The sequence below is a fragment of the Gastrolobium bilobum genome, unplaced genomic scaffold, assembly GCF_033153095.1.
Source record: "Gastrolobium bilobum isolate Gb01-03AN ecotype WA unplaced genomic scaffold, APGP_CSIRO_Gbil_v1 utg7833, whole genome shotgun sequence".
NCBI classification, from domain to species: Eukaryota; Viridiplantae; Streptophyta; class Magnoliopsida; order Fabales; family Fabaceae; genus Gastrolobium; species Gastrolobium bilobum.
The window spans coordinates 1-26,860 of record NW_026898116.1 but is presented as its reverse complement, the minus strand read 5'-3'; the positions used below and the strand labels follow the sequence as shown (position 1 = coordinate 26,860).

General features: G+C 35.2%; 4 protein-coding genes across 4 annotated transcripts; 2 read left to right on the top strand and 2 right to left on the bottom strand.

Annotated features, from left to right (window-relative positions):
- Window positions 1-838: 838 nt before the first annotated feature.
- Window positions 839-5,313, top strand: LOC133312980 (chloride channel protein CLC-b-like). Its single transcript, XM_061514278.1, has 6 exons — window positions 839-1,038; window positions 1,132-1,332; window positions 2,068-2,245; window positions 2,853-3,385; window positions 3,889-5,041; window positions 5,206-5,313. The coding sequence occupies exons 1-6, from the start codon at window positions 839-841 to the stop codon at window positions 5,311-5,313; spliced, it is 2,373 nt and encodes a 790-aa protein (XP_061370262.1).
- Window positions 5,314-10,441: 5,128 nt separating this feature from the next.
- On the top strand, window positions 10,442-11,620 carry LOC133312983 (uncharacterized). Its single transcript, XM_061514281.1, has one exon. The coding sequence runs from the start codon at window positions 10,442-10,444 to the stop codon at window positions 11,618-11,620; it is 1,179 nt and encodes a 392-aa protein (XP_061370265.1).
- Window positions 11,621-12,641: 1,021 nt separating this feature from the next.
- Window positions 12,642-13,328, bottom strand: LOC133312981 (mavicyanin). Its single transcript, XM_061514279.1, has 2 exons — window positions 13,166-13,328; window positions 12,642-13,027 (listed from the first exon to the last, which is right to left on the bottom strand). Exons 1-2 carry the CDS (start codon window positions 13,326-13,328, stop codon window positions 12,642-12,644), a joined length of 549 nt encoding a protein of 182 aa, XP_061370263.1.
- A 1,107-nt stretch (window positions 13,329-14,435) lies between these two features.
- On the bottom strand, window positions 14,436-23,817 carry LOC133312982 (triacylglycerol lipase 2-like). The gene is made up of 9 exons (XM_061514280.1): window positions 23,626-23,817; window positions 22,789-22,905; window positions 21,769-21,909; window positions 21,567-21,677; window positions 21,058-21,201; window positions 20,908-20,948; window positions 20,711-20,790; window positions 14,872-14,967; window positions 14,436-14,764 (listed from the first exon to the last, which is right to left on the bottom strand). Exons 1-9 carry the CDS (start codon window positions 23,815-23,817, stop codon window positions 14,436-14,438), a joined length of 1,251 nt encoding a protein of 416 aa, XP_061370264.1.
- Between the last annotated feature and the right edge of the window lie 3,043 nt (window positions 23,818-26,860).

Genomic DNA, 26,860 nt, shown 5'->3' with positions numbered 1-26,860 from the left:
ACATGATTAGTCTCGTCCAAATAGGTAAAGTATTTTGAAAAAAAAAAAAACCTTGTGAGAAGGGAAAAATTAACAAATCCTATTGAAAGTTTGACGAATCCAAAATGATATTTTGATAGCAAATATATAATACTAATAATCATAATAATGGAGATATTACTGTGAGAGAAAAACATAAACAAAGCCACCCTTGGATCGCATTCTCTATCTCTTGCCTAATCAGAGATTATAAAATACGATAGCTTCATTAACAAATATGGAGCAAGTTTGAATTTTTTTTCTTAATTAACATTTTAGACGAATATTAAAATTCAGGTGTCCCTCTCACGTCTCAGTAACTTGAAATAAAAAAGTTTCATAGGTCCCTAAATTTTAGCCTCAACTATGCCATAAAATTTATGCCAGTTAGAAAAATATAAAATTATTAATATAGTTTCATACAACATGGTAAGCTTTTGGATTAAAATGATTCTTTATATAATATTAGAGTCTGCGATCAAATGATCACGAGTTCGATCCTTACTGTTGCTCGTTCAATTAATAAATAATTATGTATTATGAAATTTCTTTGAGGGGCTTAACCTTTCCCACCATTTGGCATTCTAAGGTAGGTTGATTTAAATAATATTATAGAATACCTTAATGTAAAATGTGTGAATAATTGGTAAGTCAAACTGCTAACTAACATGTAGGCTCCATAGATAAAAGCTAAGACTCCACTTTCTAAAATTTTCATTTATAGGCACTTTGTTCCAATCCAAAACCACCTTCTTTAAGTTTGTTAACTTTAGAGACTCACAAGTTTCTCTTTCTCAAAGATTTTGTGTGTGTTGTTCCAATGGGGGAGGAATCTAGACTTCTTAAAGAAAGCACAACAATAGATGACAACATGGAGGAAGAAGTTGAAGGAGTTGAAGAAAGAGACCCAGAAAACAATCCACTTAATGAGCCACTTCTCAAGAGGAACAGGACTTTATCTTCCAATCCACTTGCTCTTGTTGGAGCAAAAGTTTCATACATAGAAAGCTTGGACTATGAGTAAGAACTCAGAATAAAGCATCATCACTGCTTTTAATGTTTCTTCCTACACCAAAAAAAGTTTGCTTATTTGAAGAGGGTGTATATATGCAGGATCAATGAGAATGATCTATTCAAGCAAGATTGGAGGAGTAGATCAAGAGCTCAAGTGTCTCAATACATATTCTTGAAATGGTCTCTTGCATTCCTTGTTGGACTTTTTACTGGTATTATAGCCACTCTTATCAACCTTGCTGTTGAGAACATTGCAGGGTACAAGCTTCTCACTGTTGTTAGTTACATCCAGACAGAAAGGTCAGAGCAACCCTGCCACACTTTTTTTCTTTCTGATGAGAAGTTTTCTCTCCTATTTTGCTAAAATAAGAAATTTGCAAGCTATACAGCTTCATTCATATAATAGGTTCTATAATCTGAAACAAATAATAAAGAGCTTATTGAAGGAAATTCCCACTCCATTTCAAAATATTAAAAAATTTGTTTCATTTTATTTATGGGTAATAGTTTTCTCATGCCCTCTCCTACATACTCATTTGTGCACGTGGAATCCACTTTCAGGTGGGAGAGAGAAAAAAATAAAGTGGGATCTATCTTGAATTTGTGTGTATAGAAGATAGATTCAATCTTATGTAACATAAGAATAATAAATCTCTTTATTTATTTTAACAATTAAGAAAACACCACCAAACACTTAGTTAAATTGGCACCGGTTATTCCACTTTAATCACTAATCTTGAAATTGAGTCCGGGATATGTAACTATATTAAAAACTTGATAGGGAGTGTTTTGTCACGTTTGTGGTCCTATTTGGTTCGTTAGTTTAGTAATCAATAGGTCGGTGGAAAAATCTAAAAAATTTAAGAAAATATAAAATACTTTTTTAAGTGAAATGAAAGAGTATAATTTAAACAAATATAATTACATTTTCTTAAAATTATAAGAATTTAATGACATTTTTAAATGCTTATATGGAGTACAGAGTAGTTGGAAAATGTGTGTAACTTTGAATCAGTATGATACGTAATGGTGCAGGTACTTGTCAGGTTTCCTATATTTCACGGGCATGAATTTCCTTTTGACATTTGTTGCTGCTATGCTGTGTGTGTGTTTTGCACCAACTGCTGCTGGTCCTGGAATACCTGAAATCAAAGCTTATCTTAATGGTGTTGATACTCCCAACATGTATGGTGCTACAACATTGTTTGTCAAGGTGAGCTTGTTCTGTTTTATGCTACACAGTCTCAATTCTTTTTACTTTGATTAACTCATAACAAAGAAGTTTAAGATATAAAATCCATATAAAGGCTCGATCACGGAAGGTCTAATACCATCTAAAACAACTAATTTAACTCAAAAGTTTAACCGGTTAGGTAAAGACACATTAATAATTTTATATTATATTTCTCTAACAAAAGGTTAATTTCTTTTATCATTTTCTAACGGTTTCCATTTTGTTCTATCTATACAAGTGAGGTGTAAGGCTGTTTATAGTTAAATGGCACCAAACCTTGCACATGGTTAAATTAAGATACAGGGGTTGTAGGTTTCAATCATTAACAATTGCAATTTATTTAATATGAATGACAGTATTGTCTAACAAATGTTGTATAAAAGTTGTGCTGCTAAATAGGGCATCACAAGTTACAAATATAACGAGTCAAGTTTGTAAATCTCATATAAGAATATAACCAAAGAAAAATAAAATAAAATCTCATGATTGGTTAAAAATTCTAAACATCATGATTGCAGTGCTATTGCTATAATGTAAATAATGTACAATTTTTTTAAGTAAATAACCAATATGTTTGCTCTTGTAGATAATTGGAAGCATTGGAGCTGTATCAGCAGGCCTAGATTTAGGAAAAGAAGGGCCATTGGTACATATAGGAAGCTGCATTGCATCATTACTAGGCCAAGGAGGACCTGACAATTACAGGATCAAATGGGGGTGGCTGAGATATTTCAACAATGATAGAGACCGTCGTGATCTCATTACATGTGGTGCTTCTTCAGGTGTTTGTGCAGCTTTCAGGGCCCCTGTGGGTGGAGTTCTCTTTGCTCTTGAAGAGGTTGCAACTTGGTGGAGAAGTGCTCTCCTTTGGAGAACATTTTGTAGCACAGCTGTGGTTGTGGTTGTGCTAAGGGCCTTCATTGAACTATGTCATGAAGGGAAATGTGGTCTTTTTGGTGAAGGAGGGTTGATCATGTATGATGTGAGCAATGTCACTGTTAGTTACCATGTTATGGATATCATCCCTGTTGCAATCATTGGAATCATTGGTGGTGTATTGGGAAGCCTTTACAACTATCTTCTCCACAAGGTCCTTCGTCTCTACAATCTCATCAATCAGTAAGCACCCTTATCCAAACCTTAATATCAAAACATATTACCTCTCCTATTGTTTTTCTAATATATATATGTATATTATGCAAAAGAAAGAATAGAAGTTTGTTGTATATGAAATTAACATTGTTATTCTCCAATTTCTAGTATCTCAATTCAGGTCCTTGTTAGAAGTTGTTGGTGTTGTCACAATGTAATTAGTCTGGAATATGTCACAGGTTCGATTCATGTAATTAGCCTCTTACAAGATGAACTTTATAGCACCAAGTTGTCCTTTATAATGAACAAACAAGTACTCAACTTCTCAGGACTAGAATAAAAAGAACAAAGCAAAGGAAAACTAATTAATCATGGCATGTCATGTAACTAACTATATCATTTGATATCCTCAATTGCATCCTGGGATAACAAATGAACAATGATGCCCTGCCAAGTGCCAGAACAACCCAAATCAACTGTTTCAGATTGTATGATTTGTGATGAAACTGAACTACTTGTAATTATTGCAGGAAAGGAAAAATATATAAGCTCCTCCTCAGTCTTGCAGTTTCACTCTTCACATCAGTGTGCCAATATGGTCTACCATTCCTAGCAAAATGCAAACCTTGTGATTCATCACTTCCTGAGTCTGTCTGCCCCACAAATGGGAGGTCTGGAAATTACAAACAATTCAACTGTCCAAATGGCTACTACAATGATCTTGCTACTCTACTCCTTACAACTAATGATGATGCTGTTAGAAACATATTCTCAACCAACACTACTCATGAATTCCAAGCCTCCTCCATCCTAATTTTCTTTGTACTCTATTGCATATTAGGACTAATTACCTTTGGAATTGCTGTGCCGTCTGGTCTCTTTCTCCCAATCATACTCATGGGTTCAGGTTATGGCAGGCTTCTTGGCATCATCATGGGACCTCATACAAACATTGACAAAGGGTTGTTTGCAGTTCTTGGTGCAGCCTCCCTCATGGCTGGATCTATGAGAATGACTGTGTCCCTCTGTGTGATATTTCTTGAACTAACCAACAACCTTCTCCTACTACCAATAACAATGATTGTTCTCCTAATAGCCAAAACTGTTGGAGACAGCTTCAACCCAAGTATCTATGAGATCATACTACACTTAAAAGGCCTTCCTTTCTTGGATGCAAACCCTGAACCATGGATGAGAAACATCACAGTGGGAGAGCTTCTTGATGTAAAGCCAGCAGTGGTTACCCTTCAAGGAGTAGAAAAGGTAGAAAATATAGTCAATGCCTTGAAAGACACTACACATAATGGTTTTCCTGTCATGGATGATGGGGTAGTGCCACCAACAGGACTAGCCAATGGGATGAAAGAACTGCATGGAGTGATTCTAAGAGCACACCTCATCCAAGTGCTGAAGAAAAAGTGGTTCTTGAAAGAGAGAAGGAGAACTGAGGAATGGGAAGTGAGAGAGAAATTCACTTGGGTAGAGCTGGCTGAGAGAGAAGGGAATATTGAAGAGGTGGCAGTGACAAGAGAAGAAATGGAGATGTTTGTTGATTTACATCCTCTCACCAATACAACTCCATTTACAGTACTAGAGAGCATATCAGTAGCAAAAGCAATGATCCTCTTCAGGCAAGTAGGACTTCGCCATATGCTTGTTGTACCCAAGTATCAAGCATCTGGGGTGAGTTTTACTAAGCGCATTATGAATACCAATTCCATTCAAACATTGAATTTGATATTTAAGTACCCTTTTTTTTTTCAGGAGAAAAAAGCAAATTCATGACTAAATTGTAATTGTTTAAAATAGTCATATATGACTAACCTTATAATATGTTATCATCATAGGTATCTCCTGTAATTGGGATCTTGACAAGGCAAGATCTATTGGCCTACAACATTCTGCAAGTCTTTCCTCACCTGGCAAAATCTAAGGATAGAGAAAAGTGGAATTGAAGGTCTCCTAATCATTGAATGGCCAAGCAGCTTTCTTAGGACAAAGTCTCTCTCTTTAATTAACAAGAAGCTTCCCTCAGTTTTTTATTACTTGGGCCAGTGTTTGGAGAAGGATAAGATACAATAGCAATGTTAAGCCATATCCAATTTTTCATATTCTTTCCACAATGAGACAGGTACTAAAATTTTTCCACTTGTTTTCTTCCATGCAAAACTTCAATGCTACATCCAAATGCCAGAAAGGACAGATTAGTGTTCTCTCTTTTCTCTGAAGGGGAAGGTGTTGCATCAACTATGCAATCTATGTAAGTTCAGTTACATATCAAGGCATAGATCATATTGTAACTATTGCACTCTATAGCATCCATTTGATGGAGATCGAAGAATCACTCCCCTCCCGGAACCGATCATATATATGAACCAAAAGAGTTTTTGTTGAGTTTCTCAAGTTTCAGTTAGTTCTTCAAACTCCTGTTCAACGAACTAGAAAACTAAGAATAAAAGATAGTGCCGCATAAAAACTTGGATTATTGAGCAACGCAAGTAGCACTTGAATTCGAGATCTCTGATTACGTTGGAATAATCCCTGGTACCAATTTATTCAACTGAATGGCGATAGAAATCAAATATTTCTTATATCCATATTTAAGACGAGACGATTTCTCTATCAAAAGAGGCATTCTTGTTTTCAAATATTTCTTATATCCATATTTTAAAAAAATAAATATAAACTCAATTACATTTTCTATGCACACAATTCAAGAGTATGAAGTAATCATCCTTGTATATTTTGCCTTATTGTTCTCACGACCATATGCAAATAGACATTAACAGTCAGTTAAATTTTAGGCAATAAGATTAAGTCATCTTTTATTGGTTAATTAACATGAACATGAACATGTCCCAAATTCAATTTCGTTGTAAATAGTTCTTCAGAACTCATTGAGCTACCCAGAACTAGGACAATACGGAAGCAGAGGAGCTGATGGAGCACTTGTGCATCATTTTTTTTTAGCTTCCCAATTCCAAACACGATTTATTAATTAAATCTTGAAATGAAATCAGAGTGTATTTGGTTTAATTTTTCATTGTATACCTATAGGATGACACTCGTTTTTAATTTATTTCTTCTCCAATTTTTTTAAATTTAATCCTTATATGTACAATTATTTTTAATTTAGACTTCGATGTATCCACGTGTCTTTAACTTTAAGGCTAAATTTTGTTAGTTTATTAAAGTGAAATGTTAAATTTCAGTTGTTTTGTTATAAAAAAAAAAAAAAATTTCAGTTGTTTTTGAATATAAATACCGAAAATTATATCAATGAAACAATGCTGAATTTGATGTATAAAATTTGAGCTTTAAGTTTTATTTTTAAGAAAATTTGGACCGATAAAAAGTGGTACTCTTGGGTAGCGATATAAATGGACTAGACCAGCCTACAAGGGTCTATGACCTAAGTCTATATTTGGCCAGATTTGATCTATTATAAATAGTGAAATAGAACATACTCAGACTTTAAAAAAATATTATTTAAAAAATAGGCCATAAGCTTTTTTTATACATGTCGGGCCTATAAGCTTATAGACCAGCCCATATCATATTATTTATTTTAAAATAAATAAATAAAATTATTATTTTAATAATTTTGAATAATAAAATAATATTATTTTAATTATTGAATGTTTAATAGGCTTAGGCCAATATTTTTATTTTTTACATATAGGTCATGTCAGACTTGTAAATTGGGCTTACACAGACTACAAGGTCAGGCCAGATCTAAGATTTTTTACACAAATTTGATCTATTTGAGTTAAAACCTACCATAACTTATTTACACACCTACTCTTGGGCACATGTTTTCCATTTTTCAAGAAATTTTAATACGAAGAGAGGAAGAGTTGGACAAAAGTCCAAGTGAGAAGACAAAGTTAGAGACTGGGTTAAAGGGTACTTTTACAAAGGAAGAGTTTAGTAATCCCTAATTTTAAAAATTAAATGCAACCTTATGGAAGAGAGAGAAAAGAAAAACTACTCAAATCATTTATGGAAAAAACTACTCTTATGCTATATGTGATAACTTTCTCTCCTACACACCTTTCGATAACTGTGCCACCTTTTTCTTTTCTTTTCTTTTTATTTTTCAGATAGTGGAGCCCACAAATTTATCTCTATGAAATGAGATAACTTATCTCCTTTAACATGGGATTAATAAAACCCATCATTTATAGTGCATTAACATAATTAAGAGGCAGCCGAAACAATTCACTATATTCATCATTAGATTAAAGGAAGGAAAAAATGTTTATTTTTTTAAATGATATAACTTATGTCATTTTACTCTCATAAAGAGCTGAGACCCACATCTTTACTTTTTTTGTAAACCCTCTCTCCTCCTTTATCTATCTTTTTTTCTCTCTTAAAATGACACTTTACATTGTTTAAGATGACACACATTTTTCCCTTAAAAGAAATCTAACAGTTGGGAAAATGAGAAGGCTATAGTCGGGTTGATTGAGAAGCAAGGTCTTGAATTCAACATGTGGGAAGAAAAAAGACTTTCATCTTCTTCTTCTTTTTTGCACTTTTTCCCATTCGAAGAACAAATTTTTTTTTTTTAGGATTTCCCCTTTGCTATCTTAGATATGTTCTATATTGTTGGAACCAGACAATCACACACAATTACAAAATAGAAAAGAGAAAAGAAACATAAAGTTATCTTGGTTCACTCTAGGCTACATCCATCAATATTTTACTATATTTTTCTTACCGCATTCGCTATCTTTGAAGCAAGACTCCATTGACTTTCTCTGCATCCGATTAACAAAAGTCATCATTTAAATATGAAATATGAGTGATACCCAACATATTATATCAAGATTTCAATTCTTAAATTCACTTGATTTGTTTCTTTGCTATTATTTTTAATATTTGTTCCTTTATTATTTATCAGTTTTTTTTGTGAACTATCATTTTCAACTTCTTTATATATTTTTTATAATTTTCTTTGTGGAAATGATAATTTTGACTCAACTAAATTATATATTACTGATATATCTAAAGTTCCTAAAAGTTGAATAATTCACTCTCTCCCTCTCTCTCTCTCTCTCTCTCCTAGAAATCTTTCATTGAAGCACAAAACTAATATCAATCGGAGTGGTAGATGGAAGAGGAAGAGGAACCCCAAATGACTGAAGATTCTGGCCCTAGTTCAGAACACCAAGAAGGGGATCCTACCCAAAAAAGTATTGATCAATGTACACTCAAAGGGAAGAAAAGAGTGGTTTCATATAAGGATGTGGTGTTGCAGCTGAATGGAGAGGAGGACGAGGACCGCAGTGATGACGAGGACTGGATAACTATCCAAAAAAGGGAGGAAAAGGAAGATGGGAAGATGATGGTAGAAGAGGAAGCGAAGCAGGGAGACCCTCTGTGTCCTGTCTATAAGGTTTGTCCTATATAGTATAAGGAGGATTGTAAGAAGTGGAGGAATGCATTAATCATCAAACTATTAGGGAAGAGGATTAATAACAGGTTCCTAATGGCTAGATTGCTGAAACAATGGTGCCTTCAAGGAAGGTTTGAGATTATTGACCTCGAAAATGGGTATATCCTTATTAATCTCCACAGTGAGAAAGACTATTTCCATGTTCTTCATGAAGGACCTTGGGTTGTTGTTGAGCACTATGTAACGGTGCAGAGGTGGAGACCGATGTTCGACCCTTATGATGAGAATATTAAAAGAATGGCAGTCTGGCTGAAGATTCCAGGACTTCCAATAGAGTTTTACTCAATTCAGAATCTATGGAAGATTGGCAACTTATTTGGAAAAACTCTGAAGATAGATAGAAACTCTCTGAAGAAGACAAACGCAGGAGAGGGGGAATATACGGAGAAAGGCAAATATGCCAGAATTTGTGTTGAGGTAGACCTGAGGAGAAGTTTTTTATCCAAATTTGAGGTCCTCGGAAAGACTTTTCCGGTGGCATATGAGGGACTCCATCTTATCTGCTTTAAATGTGGGAGATTTGGACACCGACAGGAGACGTGCAGTGGTGGAATGGATAGCTAGTTGTCAACTAGGAAAATAGAAGATGACTCCAAACAAACGATGCAAAAAGAGCAGGTTATCCATGGGTTCGAAAAGGAAAGCTCAGATGCTTTTGGGGCTTGGATGGTGGTCCAACGAAGCGCTAGGGGGAGGAAGTTAAAGGCGGTTCCCCAAGCTCGTCCAGCAGAGTCTACCAGGGCGGCGAATGTGGTAATCGGAAAAGAGATGGCTGAAAGAGACGAGAAGAGGAAAACGACGGTAGAAAAAAATAATATTATCCCAATAGTCAACTTAGTTTGTGTCAGGGGGGAAGGCTCGACGGTACCGCAGGCGGCGGAAAGTGAAGCGGGTCAGAAGAAGGCTACAGAAGAGATACAAGGAGGGAGTGCTGAGAAGATGGAAAAAGCTGCCAGAGGGGAGCTAATGGATTTGGTTAAAGTGGACACAAGCATAGGTCAAGGCACTAGGGAAATGGGAATTGGCAGTAGGAAAATGCCAGCTAAGAAAGAAAAAGATAGACTCTCCAATGTAAGGAAAGTTCCGGTTGTGTCTAAGCCCATGAAAATGGCCCATAAGAAAAGTAAAGGGCCCACTCCAACTTACTCGAAGCCCAAACTCGAGAAGAAGGAGATGATGGGGGAAAAAAGCAACAGCAAGGAAATGTACTTGATGGAGTCTGATTCGTTGGGGGGAAAAGAAGGAAGAGGCCTGGGGATAGGGGGTTCAGTCGAACTGCCGGCGAGCGCAAAGGGGGAAGATATGAGGCAAAAGGAGATGGAAATGCTTCAAGTAATGAGATACATGTCGAATGAGAAGGCTTTGGAAGAGGTTATAACTCTATCCCAGAGGATCGAAACTATTAAACCTCAGAAGAATGATAAACATGTCATGCAAGGAGGAAAGGAAAGCCCTAAAAGGGACAAGATAGTAAAGATGAGAGAAGAAAGCTTCGAGCTGCCAGAGAATCAAGACCCCAATCGGAGGGTTTCAGGCGATGAGGGGATCAGATCCAGGGAGGCTACGGCGAATGGAAAGGACAGTTCCTTGAATGGCTGTCATCAATCAACTAGTTTGTTATGAATTTTCTAGTTTGGAATTGTAGAGGAGCTGTCAAGAAGCGGCTTAAAGGTATTCTTTCATCCTTTGTCACGAAAAATAATATTGATTTGGTGGTTTTGCTCGAACCTAGGGTTAGTGGAGCTAAGGCTCTGAAGATCATCCGAGTTCTGGGTTTCTCTAATTACTGCATTGAAGAGGCTCGAGGCTTTTCTGGGGGAATCTGGCTTCTCTGGAACACTCCCAATTTCTCTGTTGATCTTGTGAATAAAAGCCATCAGCTGGTTCATGTGAGAATTAAAAGGAACCAGAATGATCATTTCATCTTTACGGCTATCTATGCCAGCCCGAATGGTGATAAAAGAAAACTTTTGTGGGAAGAACTTCGAAGTTTTGCTCACCAGAATGCAAAGCCGTGGCTTGTAGCTGGGGATCTTAATGAAATTACTTCTGCCAATGAGAAAAGGGGAGGTGCCCCCATTGATGTGAACAGATGTAAAGAGTTTGGGGTTGTTATTGAGGACTGCAAGCTGCTAGACATGGGTTTCTCTGGTTCAAGATTCACTTGGAAAGGCCCGAAATTCACCCACCTTGATAGGATTTTTAAACGTCTGGATCGGGCTTTAGTCAATGCAAGTTGGAGAGCTAAATTTCATGAGGCTAGAGTTAGGGTGCTGCCTAGAATCTATTCGGATCATAATCCCCTTCTAATTGCTCTGGAAGCTGACCCCAGAGGGTGGGAGGAAAGACCATTTCGAATCTTCCCTACCTGGATGGATCATCCCCATTTCAACCAGCTGATGGTCGAGAACTGGAAGCTGAATGATGACACTAGTGTTAATCTGGAGTGCCTTGTTCCGATTCTGAAGACCTGGAACAACAATACCTTTGGGAATATTTTCAGGAGGAAGAATATTATTCTTAGAAGAATTGAAGGGATTCAGAGGAGGCTGGACTTTGGCCCTAACTACTTCTTGGAGAAAAAAAAGGAGGAGCTCAGGGGTGAGTTGGAGGAGACTTTAGTCCAGGAAGAAAAATTGTGGTATCACAAATTCAGAACTGAGTGGATCAGGGATGGGGACCGAAATACCAAGTATTATCATACCTTAGCTATCGCGAAAAGAAGAAGGAATAAAGTGGAAGCTTTGAGAAATGATAATGGGGTTTGGGTTAAACATGAAGCTGAGCTGAAAATTTAAAATATGAGTGAAATTTAAAAACTTTTTTTTTTTTAACACAAAATTTAAGAACTTTGAAGGAGCTAAAAAAAGGATTGCTTACTTTAATTGAAATTTCGTATAAGAAGGACAACAAAATAACAAAAAGAAATCGGGACAAAATTAAATGTTTAACAAGTAAAACGGTTTTTAAATGTATTTTGTATTAATTGTTAATTATTATAAGATGCAACAAGAGAGCAATTAACTTACCCTCTCATATATCTCACTTACCTATTGATCCCAAGAAGGTTCTTCTACGAGGCGTTTGGTATGCAAATTATGTTTGGTTAGCTGGGAGAACAACATTGGTAAAAGGAAAATGTCATGTTTGGTAACAAAAAAGAAAGCTTGTTTCTCGGGTACCAAGTTATCTGGTTTTTTCCTTTTATGTGCTAAGCCATGTACAACAATCAACAGAATATGTCCATCGATAATATGGAATACATTATTGCCCTGGGATGTGAAAAAGTGTTACTGTAAAGTGAACCAAAATAATCTTGTTTGTTGTACTAATTTTGAACGAAAAAGTAAATGGAGGGTTATTTTTGTAAAATATCTCCACATTCGTACTATTATTTTACAATTAACCAAAAATCAATTCAGTAAACTAATCCAAATATTTCTGAGACAAATTTTGGTTAACCAAACACATTTTTATAACTTACTCGGAAAAAAATATTTCCAATCACATTCCAGCAACAATGTTTCCCTGGTTAAAAAGAAATTTCTCTTATACCAAACGCCCCCTAAAGTAAAATATACGATCCTCAATCATTAAAATTTTTATTTCAAGGAAAATTTTAATATTTCGAGTACAATACATAAAGTGAAAAAGATTATAATAAAACAGCACAAAGAAAACTATTGACATACACATACATTTAATAATATATATAAAGTATGTCCCTTCTCAGTTTCGTAGCCAGCTCAGAGACTAACTCCGACTTAGGTGAATATGACTAGGGAAAATAACATTGCCATGCCACCATAGCCCATCAAATTAAAACATCAAAACCATTGTGGCAACCAAGAATGCAACAATGAGCACAAAAGAGGTGAAGCATTGTGTGGCTGAAGCTGCAGAAGTAGTAGTAGTAGTAGTAGCAGCAGGAGAAGAAGAAGAAGATGATGATGGTGATGATGATGATGAGGGTGATGATGCTGTGGAAGAAGGTGCATTCCCTTTCACTATTACAATCTTCACTTTCATTCCTTGACCACAATGACCCAATGTACCACATGTGAAGTACCTTGTACCTGGCTTGTCCAATTTAACAACATCATTGCCAGTGCTCAAGGAGTTGGTTGGAGTACTAATATCACAATTCTTATAGGCACTCTCACTACCAAGTTCAACCACACTATGCAAAGAAGAGTACTTGAAAACTGCAACAAATAAATAAATAAATAAAATAAAAACATATTATTGATCACATTTATCAAAACAATTTTGAACAAAAGGAATATTATATGCAAAAAGTAGTTTATGAAAGAGCTTAAACTAATTATGTATAAGAAACTTACCAAGTTTATCTCCAACCTTGAATTTTTGGCCTGAAATCCATGAGTTAAAGTCTGTGGATGCATCCCATCCTTGACTTCCACCAACAACATGTTGTGTTGCCAATGCCTCCTTTGTGATCAAGGTAGCTAACAGTACAAAGAAAATTGTGTTCTTGCGCCCCATTTTTTTGTTTCTTACTTCTGCTTACTACTAAACTCTTTTGGAGGTTACACAAGGTTTTGTTTGAGCATTGTTATAATTCAATCCTATTTATACACACAAGGTCAGTGTATGTATACTATTTACATATAAGCTATTTTCATTATATTATTATATATAGAAAACAATATTAAAATTACGAGTTTGTTGCAAAGTGACTTGTTAATAGATATAAAAAATGCATAAATCTAACTGGTTAAACATTGCTTGGCCATATCTTTGATTACAGGGCAAAACAAAGGTGCAATGTTGTTAAGTGTTTATCCTTAGTTTTCAGTTTTTGGATTGGCCGCCAAGTATTCTCTGGTGGGTAGAGGTTGTTAAAGCTTGGAGTTCAAACAAAGTTATATCATGAATCATATCTTTAAGGATAACCAATCTTGATGCTCAAATTTTAATTCAGATGACAGAAAATGGCCAAACAAAATAAAAAATAAATCAGATGAAAAAGGGCTCAAAATTTATTTTATGGAACATTCCAATTTTCAGTTTTGAAGTTTAGACTTTAAATTAAGTATAAAGGGCTGATATGGATATTATTGATAGTATCAAATCTATTAGCTCAAAAAGTGTGTCCTGCTTTTAACTAGACTAGGTATCTTCAGTTTTTTTAATTTATCCAAGCAAGTTTAATCTGATTTTAATACTTTTGAACCCATATTGAGTGACTCTCCGAACACCATTTTATATATTCTTAGAATTCGAACTCAAGACCTCTGGTTAAAGGAAACAAATTCTTTGTACTTGAATCAATGATTATTGGTATCTAAAGACAATTTTAATATTCACAAAATTTTGGGGTGTAACAATTTTTTATTTGTTTATTTGTTCTTTTCTTTGTGTATAGAATTTATGGAGACAAACAAGCTTGGCCAGCAGGCCACATGAAATCTGTAGTTAGATGAAAAAATGAAGCCCTGAGGAAGCAAAAGTGAAGCTGAAAAACCTCCACAGAGTAAGAGACAACCAATAAAAAAATTGAAAAGAAAACTTCTACTTCACCATAACTTGGCGGGTAATTGACCTTTAGCTATGTACATGGCACTTCTATCTTACAACTTGAACACCCCATCAAGTGTTAAATTGACGCTTGAAAAATGCAGTAACAGCATTAAACACTATGTCCTTGGCATTGACCCCCATAATGAAGTCAGCATGAGCATATTCCTTTATGTACTGAACACTTAACTTGTCTACATCATGGAACTTCAAGATATCAAGTAAATTCCCAACATCAATAACATCAGAGAGTGCATCTTGACCACCATAGCTAATGAAGAGAGGGAGGTTATGAGGGATATTGGAAAGGTTATAGACTGGAGGGGATAGTTGTCCATAATGCATAATATTGTAGTTTGGTCTCTCATAGTTGAATTTTGCTAGAACCCCACTTCTAACAGCTGCATAAAATTAATGAAAATGCTTAGTTAATTTGTTATAAAAGTAACTAACTTAATGAGCTACATCATTAATTTGTGAGTGATGTAGCTAGCTGGTAAAATCTTACTCTGTGATAAGTGCACCATGGTCTTTGTTGATGTTGGCTGAGGTTCATTCTTCAAGAGTAGACTAACACTTGATTTATTGAGGCAGCAATTATAACCTGTATAGGACAATTCAGCCATATAAACATAGGGTTCCCAACTTCTTAACAAGAAAACAGCCTTTGAGGAGAAAAAAAAAATAAAATTAAATTATAATTACGTATTATTTGTAATACATAATCTTAATTTGTTGCTGGAGAATAAAGCTTTTCTTGCAACATGAGAACTATATTTTCCATAAACATATTGTAAAGAATTTGGAAAGTTTTGAGCCAGTTTGATTTTTGGGATTATTGTTTCTCATGTAAGATAAATTATTTTCTGTAGTCGTATAAAAGTGGGTGTGTGTTGGAATAGAAGATTCTATATGTTGTTATGATTTGCTGTGATATGTTGTAACCTGTAGTTTGTTAGGATATGTATAACTGAGTCCTATTGTAATTAGGTGTAGTTACTTATCTTTAGGAAGTTGTTTTACTATTTGGTAACAGACTGTTTGGTAACAGCCGTAACAGCCTATTCTATTTAAGATACATTGATGTACAGTTTTAAATCAATGGAAATACTATCAATTGATACCATTTATCATGGTATCAGAGCGATCCCTTGTTAAAAAAAAAAAAAAAAAAACTTCCGCAACGTGTAGACTCTGAAAACAGTAAGCAGGAGATAGCTTCTGTTGAAGATGGCCAATGAAAACAGCAGCAGGTTGAAGCCATCAGACCCTGGATCACCATTCTATCTGACTGGATCAGATAGCCCAGGGATTCTTTTAACAACCGTTATGCTGAGAGGAGAAGCCAACTACGAGAATTGGGAAAAACTCATGAAAAATGCCCTCAAAGCGAAAAATAAAATAGGATTCATAGACGGATCCGTTAAGAAACCAGAAAAGGCGAAGGCAGAAGAGTGGCGCGCCTGGGAGATGTGCAATTCTATGATCAATGGCTGGATACACAATACCATTGATCAGAAATTACAACTGTTTATTAAATGCTTTGATGAGGTAAAAGACCTCTGGGATGACTTAAAGGAAAGGTATGCTGTGGAGAATTTTACACGACAATACCAGCTCAAGGCCAGTTTGGCCAACATCAGGCAGCAAGGCAGTAGCATTGGAGACTACTATATGCAGTTGAGAGCGGTCTGGGATGAGCTTGCGAGCAGCAAAACTTACAGGTCTTGTACATGTGGAGAAGACTGTGTCTATGCAAAGGAGATCGAAGAAGAAAGAGAACATGATCAGGAAGAAACTCATAGATCTATAACACGCAATCAGAATGCTCGAGCTAATGAAATTGGCTACGCAACGCAGACAGCAGCACCAGTAAAAGACAAGTTTGTTGAACGTCCTCCATGCATTCACTGCGGGAAAACTAATCATGAAGCCTCTCGATGCTGGCAAGCATTTGGCTATCCTGGACGTGGTGGTAGCAGAGGACGAGGACCTGGACGAGGACGTGGACGTTTCGGTGGTGATAGGAGCAGTAACCCACAAGGAGGATTCCATGCAAAGCCATTTGGTGCACACGCAGCTCAAACGGAGGAACCACTAGAGCAAGCAAATGCATTCGCCGTTCTGACACCTGACGTGGTGACACAATTGTTATCATTGGTTGACAACCCGCAACGCTCAAAGGACAAATTAAATCGTAAAGATTCCCATTGTCACTGGCTTATAGATAGTGGTGCATCACGCCACATGACAGGGGTATTGGAATTGCTGGAGAATGTTACAGATGTTGAACCTTTGGCAATCGGTTTACCCAATGGAGCTATTACTTATGCTGTGCAACAAGGATCTGTTTCGTTTACTCCTTCTTTTTCATTATCCAATGTCTTATTTGTGCCAAATTTAAAGTGTAACTTGATATCTGTATCTCAGTTGGTACGACAACATAATGTTGATGTGGTATTCACTAATAATAGTTGTGTTTTGCAGGACCGCAAGCTGAGGACGGAGATTGGATTGGGTGATCACAGGGATGGTGTGTATGTGTTTCGACCAAGCCAAGCAGCAGCTTTAACAGTTCGCTCCAGTGATACGCAAGAACTTTGGCACAAGCGGTTGGGCCATGCATCATCCGAAGCACTTTCTCTGATTCCTTTTTCTAGTAGCATTCGATTTGGCAATGTAAACAATAAGGCATGCGATATTTGTTATCGTGCCAAACAAAATCGATCCTCGTTTCCCATTAGTGATCGAAAGAGTAATAAAATTTTTGATCTTCTTCATTGTGATACATGGGGTCCTTACCGCACTTCCTCTTTCTCTGGTGCTTATTATTTTTTAACGATAGTCGATGACTTCAGTCGTGCTGTTTGGGTTTGTTTGATGGGTGACAAAAGTGAAACTTTTGGTGTGTTACGAAAATTTATTTTAATGGTGCAAAATCAGTTTAATACAACAGTTAAGAGTATTAGATCAGATAATGGAACTGAATTTACTTCCAACAAGATGATTGAATTATTCACTGCCAATGGTATATTTCATCAGAAATCCTGTGTTCATACGCCGCAACAGAACGGTCGGGTAGAACGAAAGCATAGGCATATTCTAAATGTGTCTCGTGCTCTTTTGTTTCAAGCAAACTTGCCAATCAAATTCTGGGGAGAGAGTGTGATGACAACAGCTCATATTATTAATAGAACTCCCACAAAGCTTCTCAATGGCAAAACTCCTTATGAGCTTTTGCATGGATCTGTTGCTGATTACAGTCACTTAAGGATATTTGGCTGCCTATGTTATGCGGTGACACAACCAAAACCTACAAACAAATTTAGTCCACGGTCTAGGCGGTGTATGTTTGTTGGTTATCCTCATGGGCAAAAAGGTTGGAGAGTGTATGATCTTAATACTAAGGAATTCTTTGTGTCACGAGATGTCAGTTTCCACGAAGATGAGTTTCCTTTTGTTGCTATAAGTGTGCCTACACCTAGCCCATCATTACCTACATTTATACCAATAGATTCTAATGATTCTGCCAATCCAGTATCTCAATCAACTTCAAATGATTGTGAGGCAGAAGTGCAGTTGGAAGATAGGGGGAGTGTCCATCAGTCTGAAAGGGACCCGAATGAAGATTCTACATCAAATGCTGATCAAGTGCAAAGGAGTGAGGATCCAGCTCCTGCTCTCGTACAAAGGAATGAAGATTCAGCTCACGAACTTGTGCAAAGAAGTGCAGAATCAGCTCAAAACGATTCTCTTCGTCCAGCACGCACACGAAGGCCTCCGTCCTATTTGAGTAACTACAAATGTAATCTGATTGAGGCACATACATACACTCCCAGTCTCACCTCTTCTAGCTCCACCTCAGGTATACGGTATCCAATTGCCAACTATGTGAATCCTAACAATTTTTCTTCAAAACATCGAGTTTTTGTTGCTGCTATTGATGCAGGTAGTGAACCTCGGTCATTTAAAGAAGCAATGACCAATGATGTTTGGCGTAAAGCTATGGCTCAGGAGATACATGCACTAGAAGAAAATAATACGTGGACTATCACTGATTTACCTGCAGGCAAACATGCCCTTCCATGTAAATGGGTATATAAAATTAAATATCATTCCAATGGTAGCATCGAGCGCTACAAAGCAAGGTTGGTAATTGCAGGTAATCATCAAGTTCCAGGAGAAGATTTCCATGAAACTTACGCTCCTGTAGCGAAAATGGTGAGTGTTAGAACTCTACTCTCGGTTGCAGCTGCAAAAGGTTGGTACTTGCACCAAATGGATGTTCATAATGCGTTTCTTAATGGAGAACTGGACGAAGAAGTGTATATGCGCATACCGGCCGGCTTTAATCAAGGACAAGGAAGAAAAGTGTGTCGTTTGCAAAGGTCGTTATATGGCTTACGACAATCTCCCAGGAATTGGTTTGCAAAGTTGAGTTCCTCACTTATTAAATACGGTTTTGTTCAATCCGAAGCAGATCACACTTTGTTCACTTTGAAGCGTGGTTCTACCTTCTTGACCATACTAGTCTATGTTGATGATTTGGTGTTGGCAGGCAATGATTCCCAAGCATGTCAAGAGGTTAAGATTTATCTTAACAAGTGTTTTAAAATTAAAGATTTGGGTCACTTGAAATATTTTTTGGGCATCGAGGTTGCCCGTAGCAATGAGGGTATCTTCTTGTGCCAACAAAAATATGCATTAGATATCCTCAAAGAAACAGGTTTGTTGGATTGTAAACCGGTTCAGTTTCCAATTGAACAGAATCATCGCTTAGCTCTGGCAGATGGACCTGACTATGATGATCCAGGTCGCTATAGAAGAATTGTCGGCAAGCTAGTGTACCTTACGATCACTCGTCCTGATTTGAGTTATGTAGTGCACACTCTTTCACAGTTCATGCAAGCTCCAAAGGAAGCACATTATGAGGCTGCCATTCGGGTACTAAGATACATCAAAATGAATCCTGGCCAAGGTATCCTCCTTTCTTCCAAAAGTGATCTCAAAATTCATGCTTTCTGTGATTCAGATTGGGCCAGCTGCCCTTTAACTCGCCGGTCAGTTTCTGGGTTCTTCATTATGCTTGGAACCTCACCTGTTTCTTGGAAAACAAAGAAGCAACTCGTTGTCTCACGCTCCTCAGCAGAGGCTGAGTACCGCTCCATGGCTGCCGCGACAGCAGAATTGATATGGTTGAAGTCTTTTCTTGCTTCACTTGATGTTATCCATGATGATCCTATGGAATTATGTTGTGATAATCAAGCCGCTATACATATCGCGGCAAATCCTGTGTTCCATGAGCGAACTAAACACATTGAAATTGATTGCCATTTTGTCCGGGAAAGGTTGGTTTCTAAGACGATTCGAACTACTTTTGTTCGTTCTCATTTGCAACTCGCAGACATTTTCACCAAAGCACTTGGTCGTGTTCCATTTGTTGCCGTTCTTTCCAAGTTAGGCATTTCATGTCTTCATGCTCCAACTTGAGGGGGAGTGTTGGAATAGAAGATTCTATATGTTGTTATGATTTGCTGTGATATGTTGTAACCTGTAGTTTGTTAGGATATGTATAACTGAGTCCTATTGTAATTAGGTGTAGTTACTTATCTTTAGGAAGTTGTTTTACTATTTGGTAACAGCCGTAACAGCCTATTCTATTTAAGATACATTGATGTACAGTTTTAAATCAATGAAAATACTATCAATTGATACCATTTATCAGTGTGGCTTTATGGTAGAGGAGAGAAAAAGAGAAATGACTCCCAAAATAATATTATTTTCTGTAGTCCTTGAATTTTATATCTAAAAGCAATTTTTTAGATTTTTAGAAAAAAAAACTTATTTGAAAAGGATTATTTGAATAAATGACTCCCAAAATAATAATTTGTTTTTAGTTTTTAAACTAAAATTAAAAAGTAATTTAGAAATGTTTTCAAAAAATTTTATTTGATTTTATTATTTTTACGGTGATAATTTTATAATTATGAAGATTTGTTAATGGCATTTTTGTAAATAAATTCAACTTCTATAGTATTTTAAATTAATTTATTTTTACCAAAATAAAAAAAACAATAATTTATGATGACAATCTTATAATTATGAAATGGTCATTAGTGACAATTTTATAAATAAATTCAATTTTTTTAACTTAAGATCCAATTATATTCAAACAAATTGTTCTCTTACTTACAAAATCAGTTTTCAAATTTGTATTACAAAACAGTTTTGAAAAAATCAAATAAAAAAAATCAAATTCAAGCACACCCATTATTTTTGTGAAAATGTGTCCGGTGCTTGAAATCAAAATGTTGACAAGAAATAAGAATTTGGGAAAAGGCTTATACCCGTTAACGCAGTAAGCAAGTCCTTGCAATCTACCCCAGGATTAGCACAGACAGACTTGAGAAAATTCATCACAGGTATCCTAATCAAAGAGAATTGTTGAAAGAGCATTAGGTGATGTATAGAATACTAATGGACTTTAAAATATATGAGGAAGCATTTTCTTCTTATATCATATTGTTATGTTCTATGTTCTTACCCTTTAGGATCAAACTCTGCCACACCCATTAGAGTAATGGTCTGTTTGGCAAAACAAAAAACATTCCCTGAATTAGTAACCTCTACATAATATATATGATTTCAGATTTTCAAAATAACAAGAGTAAGTGTTATTTGTTTGCTTATGTACCTCACCAACAAAGGAGTTAGCAGCAATAACTCCAATTGCGGTTTTCATATAGCTCAAATAAGCAATTGGACTCAATAACGCTACTGATTTCAGCTGATTCACCAATTTCCCTTCAGAGAAGGATGTCAAAGCTACCAAAGTCCCCTGCCAAACATAGCATTGAAATTTTAGTATAATACCAATATTAGAATAGAGCACGAAATTTTAATAGCTATGTAGCAACACTTATTTTTACCAGGATTCGGTTCTGTATCTTGAATTTTTTTCTTTAATTCTAGGATCCGACTCTGTATCCTAGTGTAAATATATTTGCTAAACTTTTTTTATATTCAACAATAGCATAAACGAGCAATCCGTTTTTTTTATCACTAAAATGTTATATATTTGAATTGAAAATATAGTTTATTTACAATTATACAATAGTAAAGTTGGATATATCGGGATTTAACGAATAAAATTGTTGGATACATTACTAAAACATTATATATGTTATTTATATGATACAGTACCAAAGAATGGCCCACGTAGTTTATCTTCTGCCCTGTTTGGTTGGACACATAATCGAAAATTGCTGGCATATCATAAGTAACCATTTCATCCCAAGACCAATTCCAATAGGCCTGCCATATTCATATAGAAATGTTAATTTAGTAAATTAAAAATAATTAGGAGATTATATTAAGGAAAAAAAAAGAAAAAAAAGAAAAAAACCGGGTTAGAGGGGTCTAGGTAAGTGTGTCGGCGACTAAATCTGGTTCCTCTGGCATTAGCAATCCACACATCAAAGCCATTATCAGCAAGAATTAAGGGCAGGTTTTGCTCCGGAGAGTTCATAAACCATGTCATTCCATCCTGCAGACGTGGGAAATTAACATATATATAGAGTGTGAATGTGATAATTAATTCTCATATAAGCATGGAACCTATATATATTAATTAATATATTTGTTACGATTATAGCATTAATGCTACTCAATGCAATCGTAATACATATATAAATGATAGAATCCTGACATTATTAAATCTCTTCTAAGCCATAAGTAAACAACATTATATGTTATGTTATAAGTGGATCAATATTGTTGCATATAGTGCATATTTAAATTTTAAAAACTTCACTATTCTTTCTGGATTTACGCGAATGACATATGCTAAGTTCAGATTCAATGTTGCATTCTGAAGTGATTACCAAATTTATACCCATATTCACACAATGAAACAGATAAGATATTTTTGGGTGGCAGATATTAGATTCACCAATATAATATAATTTGAAAATTATTCATTTAAAAAAATATAGTTGGACCTTTTTCATCTCAGAGATTCCATAAATGTAACATGTGCCATCACCCTATGTAAGTAATACACATTACATTTGTGAAGCCTGTATGGTTAAATGTGGTCAAACTATATCACTTAATTTGTAAGTAATTTTCAAATAATATTATAATTATCAATGAACCCTAATTATTCTAGTGCTAAAAGGTACCACAGCTATTATTAACATATGACACTATAACTTACTTTCTCGTAATATATATATATATAAATATATATATATATATATATATATATATATATATATATATATATATATATATATATATATGTATATATATATATACATATGTATATATTATCACCTTTTTTCTTTTTTCTTTTTTGAGAGAACGAGAAAAGGGTAATTGAAAGTTGAAACAAGAGAAATTGAAGCATTCATTGATTACTTACCACCAAAACTCCATGTTGTATAATCACTGGTTCTTTCTTAGCGACACGTCCGTTAACCTCAGCTCGACCTTGTGGGATCCTTTGCAAGCTAAGAATGTACCCATCTTTGGTTGTAACCTTAAAATAAATAATATTGCATTAAACATTTGACTAGATATTGTACGCAATCAATTCGACTCAAAAATTTAAGTTGGTGGATGAAGTTATATTAATGATTTTTATATATTTCTAACACGTCTCCTCATACGAGAATTCACTGGACTTAACGGGTGGACAATGCACAGACCCATCTACATGTACTAATTAAAATGAATAATATTGCATTAAACATTTGACTATATATTGTAAAGAATCAATTCAACCCAAAAATTTAACTTGGTGGATGAAGCTATATTAATGATTTTTATATATCACTAACACGTCTCCTCATACGAGAATCCACTGGGCTTAAAGGGTGAACAATGCACAGACTCATCCATCTACCTGTGCTAAGAAATTCCACAAGAGAATGAGTGACAATGAGGGTCGAACATGTGACATGATATATAAAAACAATTAATATAGTTTCACCTATCAGCTTAAGCTTTTGAGTTGAATTGGTTCTTTACATTATATCAGAGCATCGATGTCACGGATTCGATCCTTGCCACCGTCAATTTCTTTGTGAAATTTCTTAGCACAGGTAGGTGGACATGTGCCTCATTCATTTTAAAATCCAATGAATTCTCGTGTGAGGGAACGTGTTAGAGAAGTATATAAACCATTGATGGGTCTTCACTTAACATATATATTCAAAACCATTTCAAATTATAAATGTACTTTGTTTAGGGCTCTTACTTCAAGTTCCTGGCATTTGTAGCCATGAATGGTGACCGAAGAGGCACATAAACCATCCACTGAAGGTTCAACAGCAACGTTTTTTGTACCAAAAGATCCACGACTTAATGCATGTGCTTGATGAGGCACAGTTGCTAAGACCAAGAGACAAAGGGTCAAAGTAGCTAAACCCATCAAGCCCAAGGAAGCCATGTCTTTTGGTTTGTGTTTGTGTATATGGAAGATGTTGAATCGAGGAGGAAGATTCCCTTAATAAATATATAGGGGATGAAAGTTGAGGCGTGAAACGAAAAAAGTGGGACTTAGGATTGGAATAATGAGTCAAAGGTTTTTCATATTTTTATTTGATCCTTATCTTTTTCCCGTTTTTTTTAGTAAAAAAATTGGTTCATTATCTTTATTTGGCTTAAACTGGGTAAGAAAGGGATAAAAAAAATTTCGGTTTTACTTTTCTTTTTGGATTTTGCTATTAAGAGCTTCAACGTGTATGGTCATTAATTTTCTTTTTGGATTTTGCTATTAAGAGCTTCAACGTGCATGGTCATCAATTTTCTTCTTCTTCTTCTTTACTTTTTTTTTTTTTTTAATGATGATTGCCACCATCTGCTCAAGCGTTTTTACGTTTGTGATTGGTTATTTTTAATCAGGTTTAAAAAAAGTATTTATGTTTTAAATTTGAAGATTTAAACTGATTAAAAATGATATATTTAGATAAAAATCTTATAGTATTTTGATCTTTACTTATTTTAAAAAATTATAGAAAAGTTAATAAAAAATAATTAAAATATATGTTTTGTAATTTTAATATCTAAAAAAAATATGTCAAATGATTAAAAAACTTAATGTACAAATACCATTGTTTAAAACTAATTAGCAACCCCCCCCCCCCCCCCCCCCCCCCCCCCCCCCCCCCACATAAATTATCTTGTATTTATGCAAAACTTTTTTTAACATTTTCTTTTTCACATTTTGCAGTATCTACGAACTTGTTATTTTTGTTGTCAGCAATCAAAATAGTATAACGGAGAATAATACCGGATAAAGAAAGATTCTTATACATATTTGATTACATGGAACAAACTCAAACCTTTCTTTTCTTTTCTTTTTGGGATATATTTTTCTTATGTTGTAAGAAAAAAATTATCTCATGTTGAAGAAATAAAATTATAAGTGGGACCCACAGATAAGAGGAGAGAGAAAAAAGAGTGATGGGACCCAACCACTTTTATGTGTGTAAGAAAGTTATTTATCTCATGTAAAATGAGATAAACATAACCCTTTCTTTTTAGTCATTTTAGCATAAAACAAAGCTAAAAGGGAAAAAATTTATTTTGAGAAAAAGAAAGAAATACTTGCAGCACATTGGTTGCTTCACGTTTTAAAATTTGTGCTTTTAAGAGCCCGTTTGAACGAGCCTTTGTTTTTAAAAAAGTTTTTTTTTTTTAAAAAAAAAAAGAAGAAGTCATTTTGAGAAATTTTAAATGTTTGGATAACAATTTTTTTTAAAAGCAAAATTTAAAATAAAAGTTAAAATGATGCTTTTTTTAGCCAATAATTGGTTGCTTATGAAAAAAGCAGAATCTAAAAGATAATATAAAATTTTAAAATACAAATTTAACCTTATCTCATCAGCCCATTATCTCTCCCTATTTCACAATCATGTTTTCTTTTTTTTAGCTATAACAACTTATTACTTTGTAATCAAATATCTCCCTCTTTTTTATTTTCATTCCTACATTTTTCTTCTTCAAGGTACCGTTTTCTTTCACTTTCCTTAATCCTCATCCTACAATTGCTATTTTTGGTTCTTCTTTTTTCTCTGGTCCTTGATTTTTTTTTCTTCCTTTTTTTTCAAGCCACAATCACAGAAGCAAGAGAATAAACACAGAAACTAAGCCACACAACAAACAAAAAAGTGAATACAACATTAATGTTCTCCCATTAATGTCCTTTTTTGTAATTTTGTATATAAAAAGTTCTTTTTTATTTTAACATTCAAATGATTTTTTTTATGTAAAAGCAATTTTTAGATTATACATCCAAATGTAAAATAACTTTACGTTTTAAAAAAAGTTATTTTAAAAAAACAATGCATAAAAAGTCTTTTTTTCAAAAGTCCATTCAAATGGGAGTGAGTTTTTATGTGGAAAGTTTTCCATGGTAAGATCCTTTCTAAGAGTCACACGGCTCAATGGGGGAATGGATATGACCTTTGTCCTATTTGCTTAAGGGAAAGTGAGTCTTTGATGCATGCTCTTCGTGATTGTCATGAGGTTAAAACAATTTGGTGTTCTTTTGTGCATCTTGCTAAAATTCGAAGTTTCTTCATGGGAGACCTTGATAATTGGATCTTATACAATTTGGACATAGCTGCGTCTGGAGTCGATAATGGTTGGTTGAGCTCTTTCTTTGTTATTTGTTGGAAGGCCTGGCACTGGAGGAACGCACTGGTTCATGGTACTGCCTTGCCAACTGTGAGCGTTCGGAAGTGTATTATTTGTGACTTATTGCGCGATAACCATGCTGCTTGGCATCACGTTCATGGTAATGAGCAGGTTAAAAACTCAATGCTTATTGATGTTGTTTGGAAGTGTCCGAGTGATGATGTTGTGAAAATAAACATTGATGGTGCAGCAAGAGGTAGGTAGTTCCAACTTAGCTGCTTGTGGGGGTTTGATTCGCAATTCTCAAGGGAGGTGGCTGGGGGGATTCTCTTATAAATTGGGTTCCTGCTCTGCTTATACGGCTGAGCTTTGGGATGTTCTTCGGGGTTTGGAGTTGGCTTAGAATGAGGGGTACCGCAACATTATTATTGAAAGTGATTCATCTAGTGTGATCACTGTGCTTACCAAGAGTGGTGAAGCAGTCCGTGAGTGTCACTTGATATCTCGCATACGGACATGGATCAACATAAGCTGGTCGGTTAGTTTCATGCATACGTACAGGGAAGGGAACGTTTGTGCCGATATGTTGGCGAACTATCTTCTGGATGTGGAGGACCAAATGCCGTTTAAAATCTGGAGTGATCCTCCTCCTGGTATTCAGCTTTTTCTCTTTGGTGATTTCACTGCTGTCCGTAGGTCTAGGACAGTAGTGTGTAGGTCTTAGCTTGTTTTGTTTTTTGGGCTTCGACCTTTTGTTTACCAAAAAAAAAAAAATTGATTTGGGCTCTGTTAGCCTTGCTAAAGAGTATGCAAGATATGCGCAAGTATACGCAACCACAAGTAATATAGGG

Bases quoted from the DNA above. Each gene is read 5' to 3' on its own strand.
- LOC133312980 (XM_061514278.1), top strand. From the start codon at position 839: ATGGGGGAGGAATCTAGACTTCTTAAAGAAAGCACAACAATAGATGAC. The intron at 1,333-2,067 runs GTCAGAGCAACC...GTAATGGTGCAG, and splicing joins AGTTACATCCAGACAGAAAG to GTACTTGTCAGGTTTCCTAT. The intron at 2,246-2,852 runs GTGAGCTTGTTC...TTGCTCTTGTAG, and splicing joins CTACAACATTGTTTGTCAAG to ATAATTGGAAGCATTGGAGC.
- LOC133312983 (XM_061514281.1), top strand. From the start codon at position 10,442: ATGAATTTTCTAGTTTGGAATTGTAGAGGAGCTGTCAAGAAGCGGCTT.
- LOC133312981 (XM_061514279.1), bottom strand. From the start codon at position 13,328: ATGGGGCGCAAGAACACAATTTTCTTTGTACTGTTAGCTACCTTGATC. The intron at 13,028-13,165 runs GTAAGTTTCTTA...TATTTGTTGCAG, and splicing joins CAAGGTTGGAGATAAACTTG to TTTTCAAGTACTCTTCTTTG.
- LOC133312982 (XM_061514280.1), bottom strand. From the start codon at position 23,817: ATGGCTTCCTTGGGCTTGATGGGTTTAGCTACTTTGACCCTTTGTCTC. The intron at 21,678-21,768 runs GTTTTTTTCTTT...TGAATATGGCAG, and splicing joins ACCTAGACCCCTCTAACCCG to GCCTATTGGAATTGGTCTTG. The intron at 21,202-21,566 runs GTACTGTATCAT...TATGTTTGGCAG, and splicing joins ACTACGTGGGCCATTCTTTG to GGGACTTTGGTAGCTTTGAC.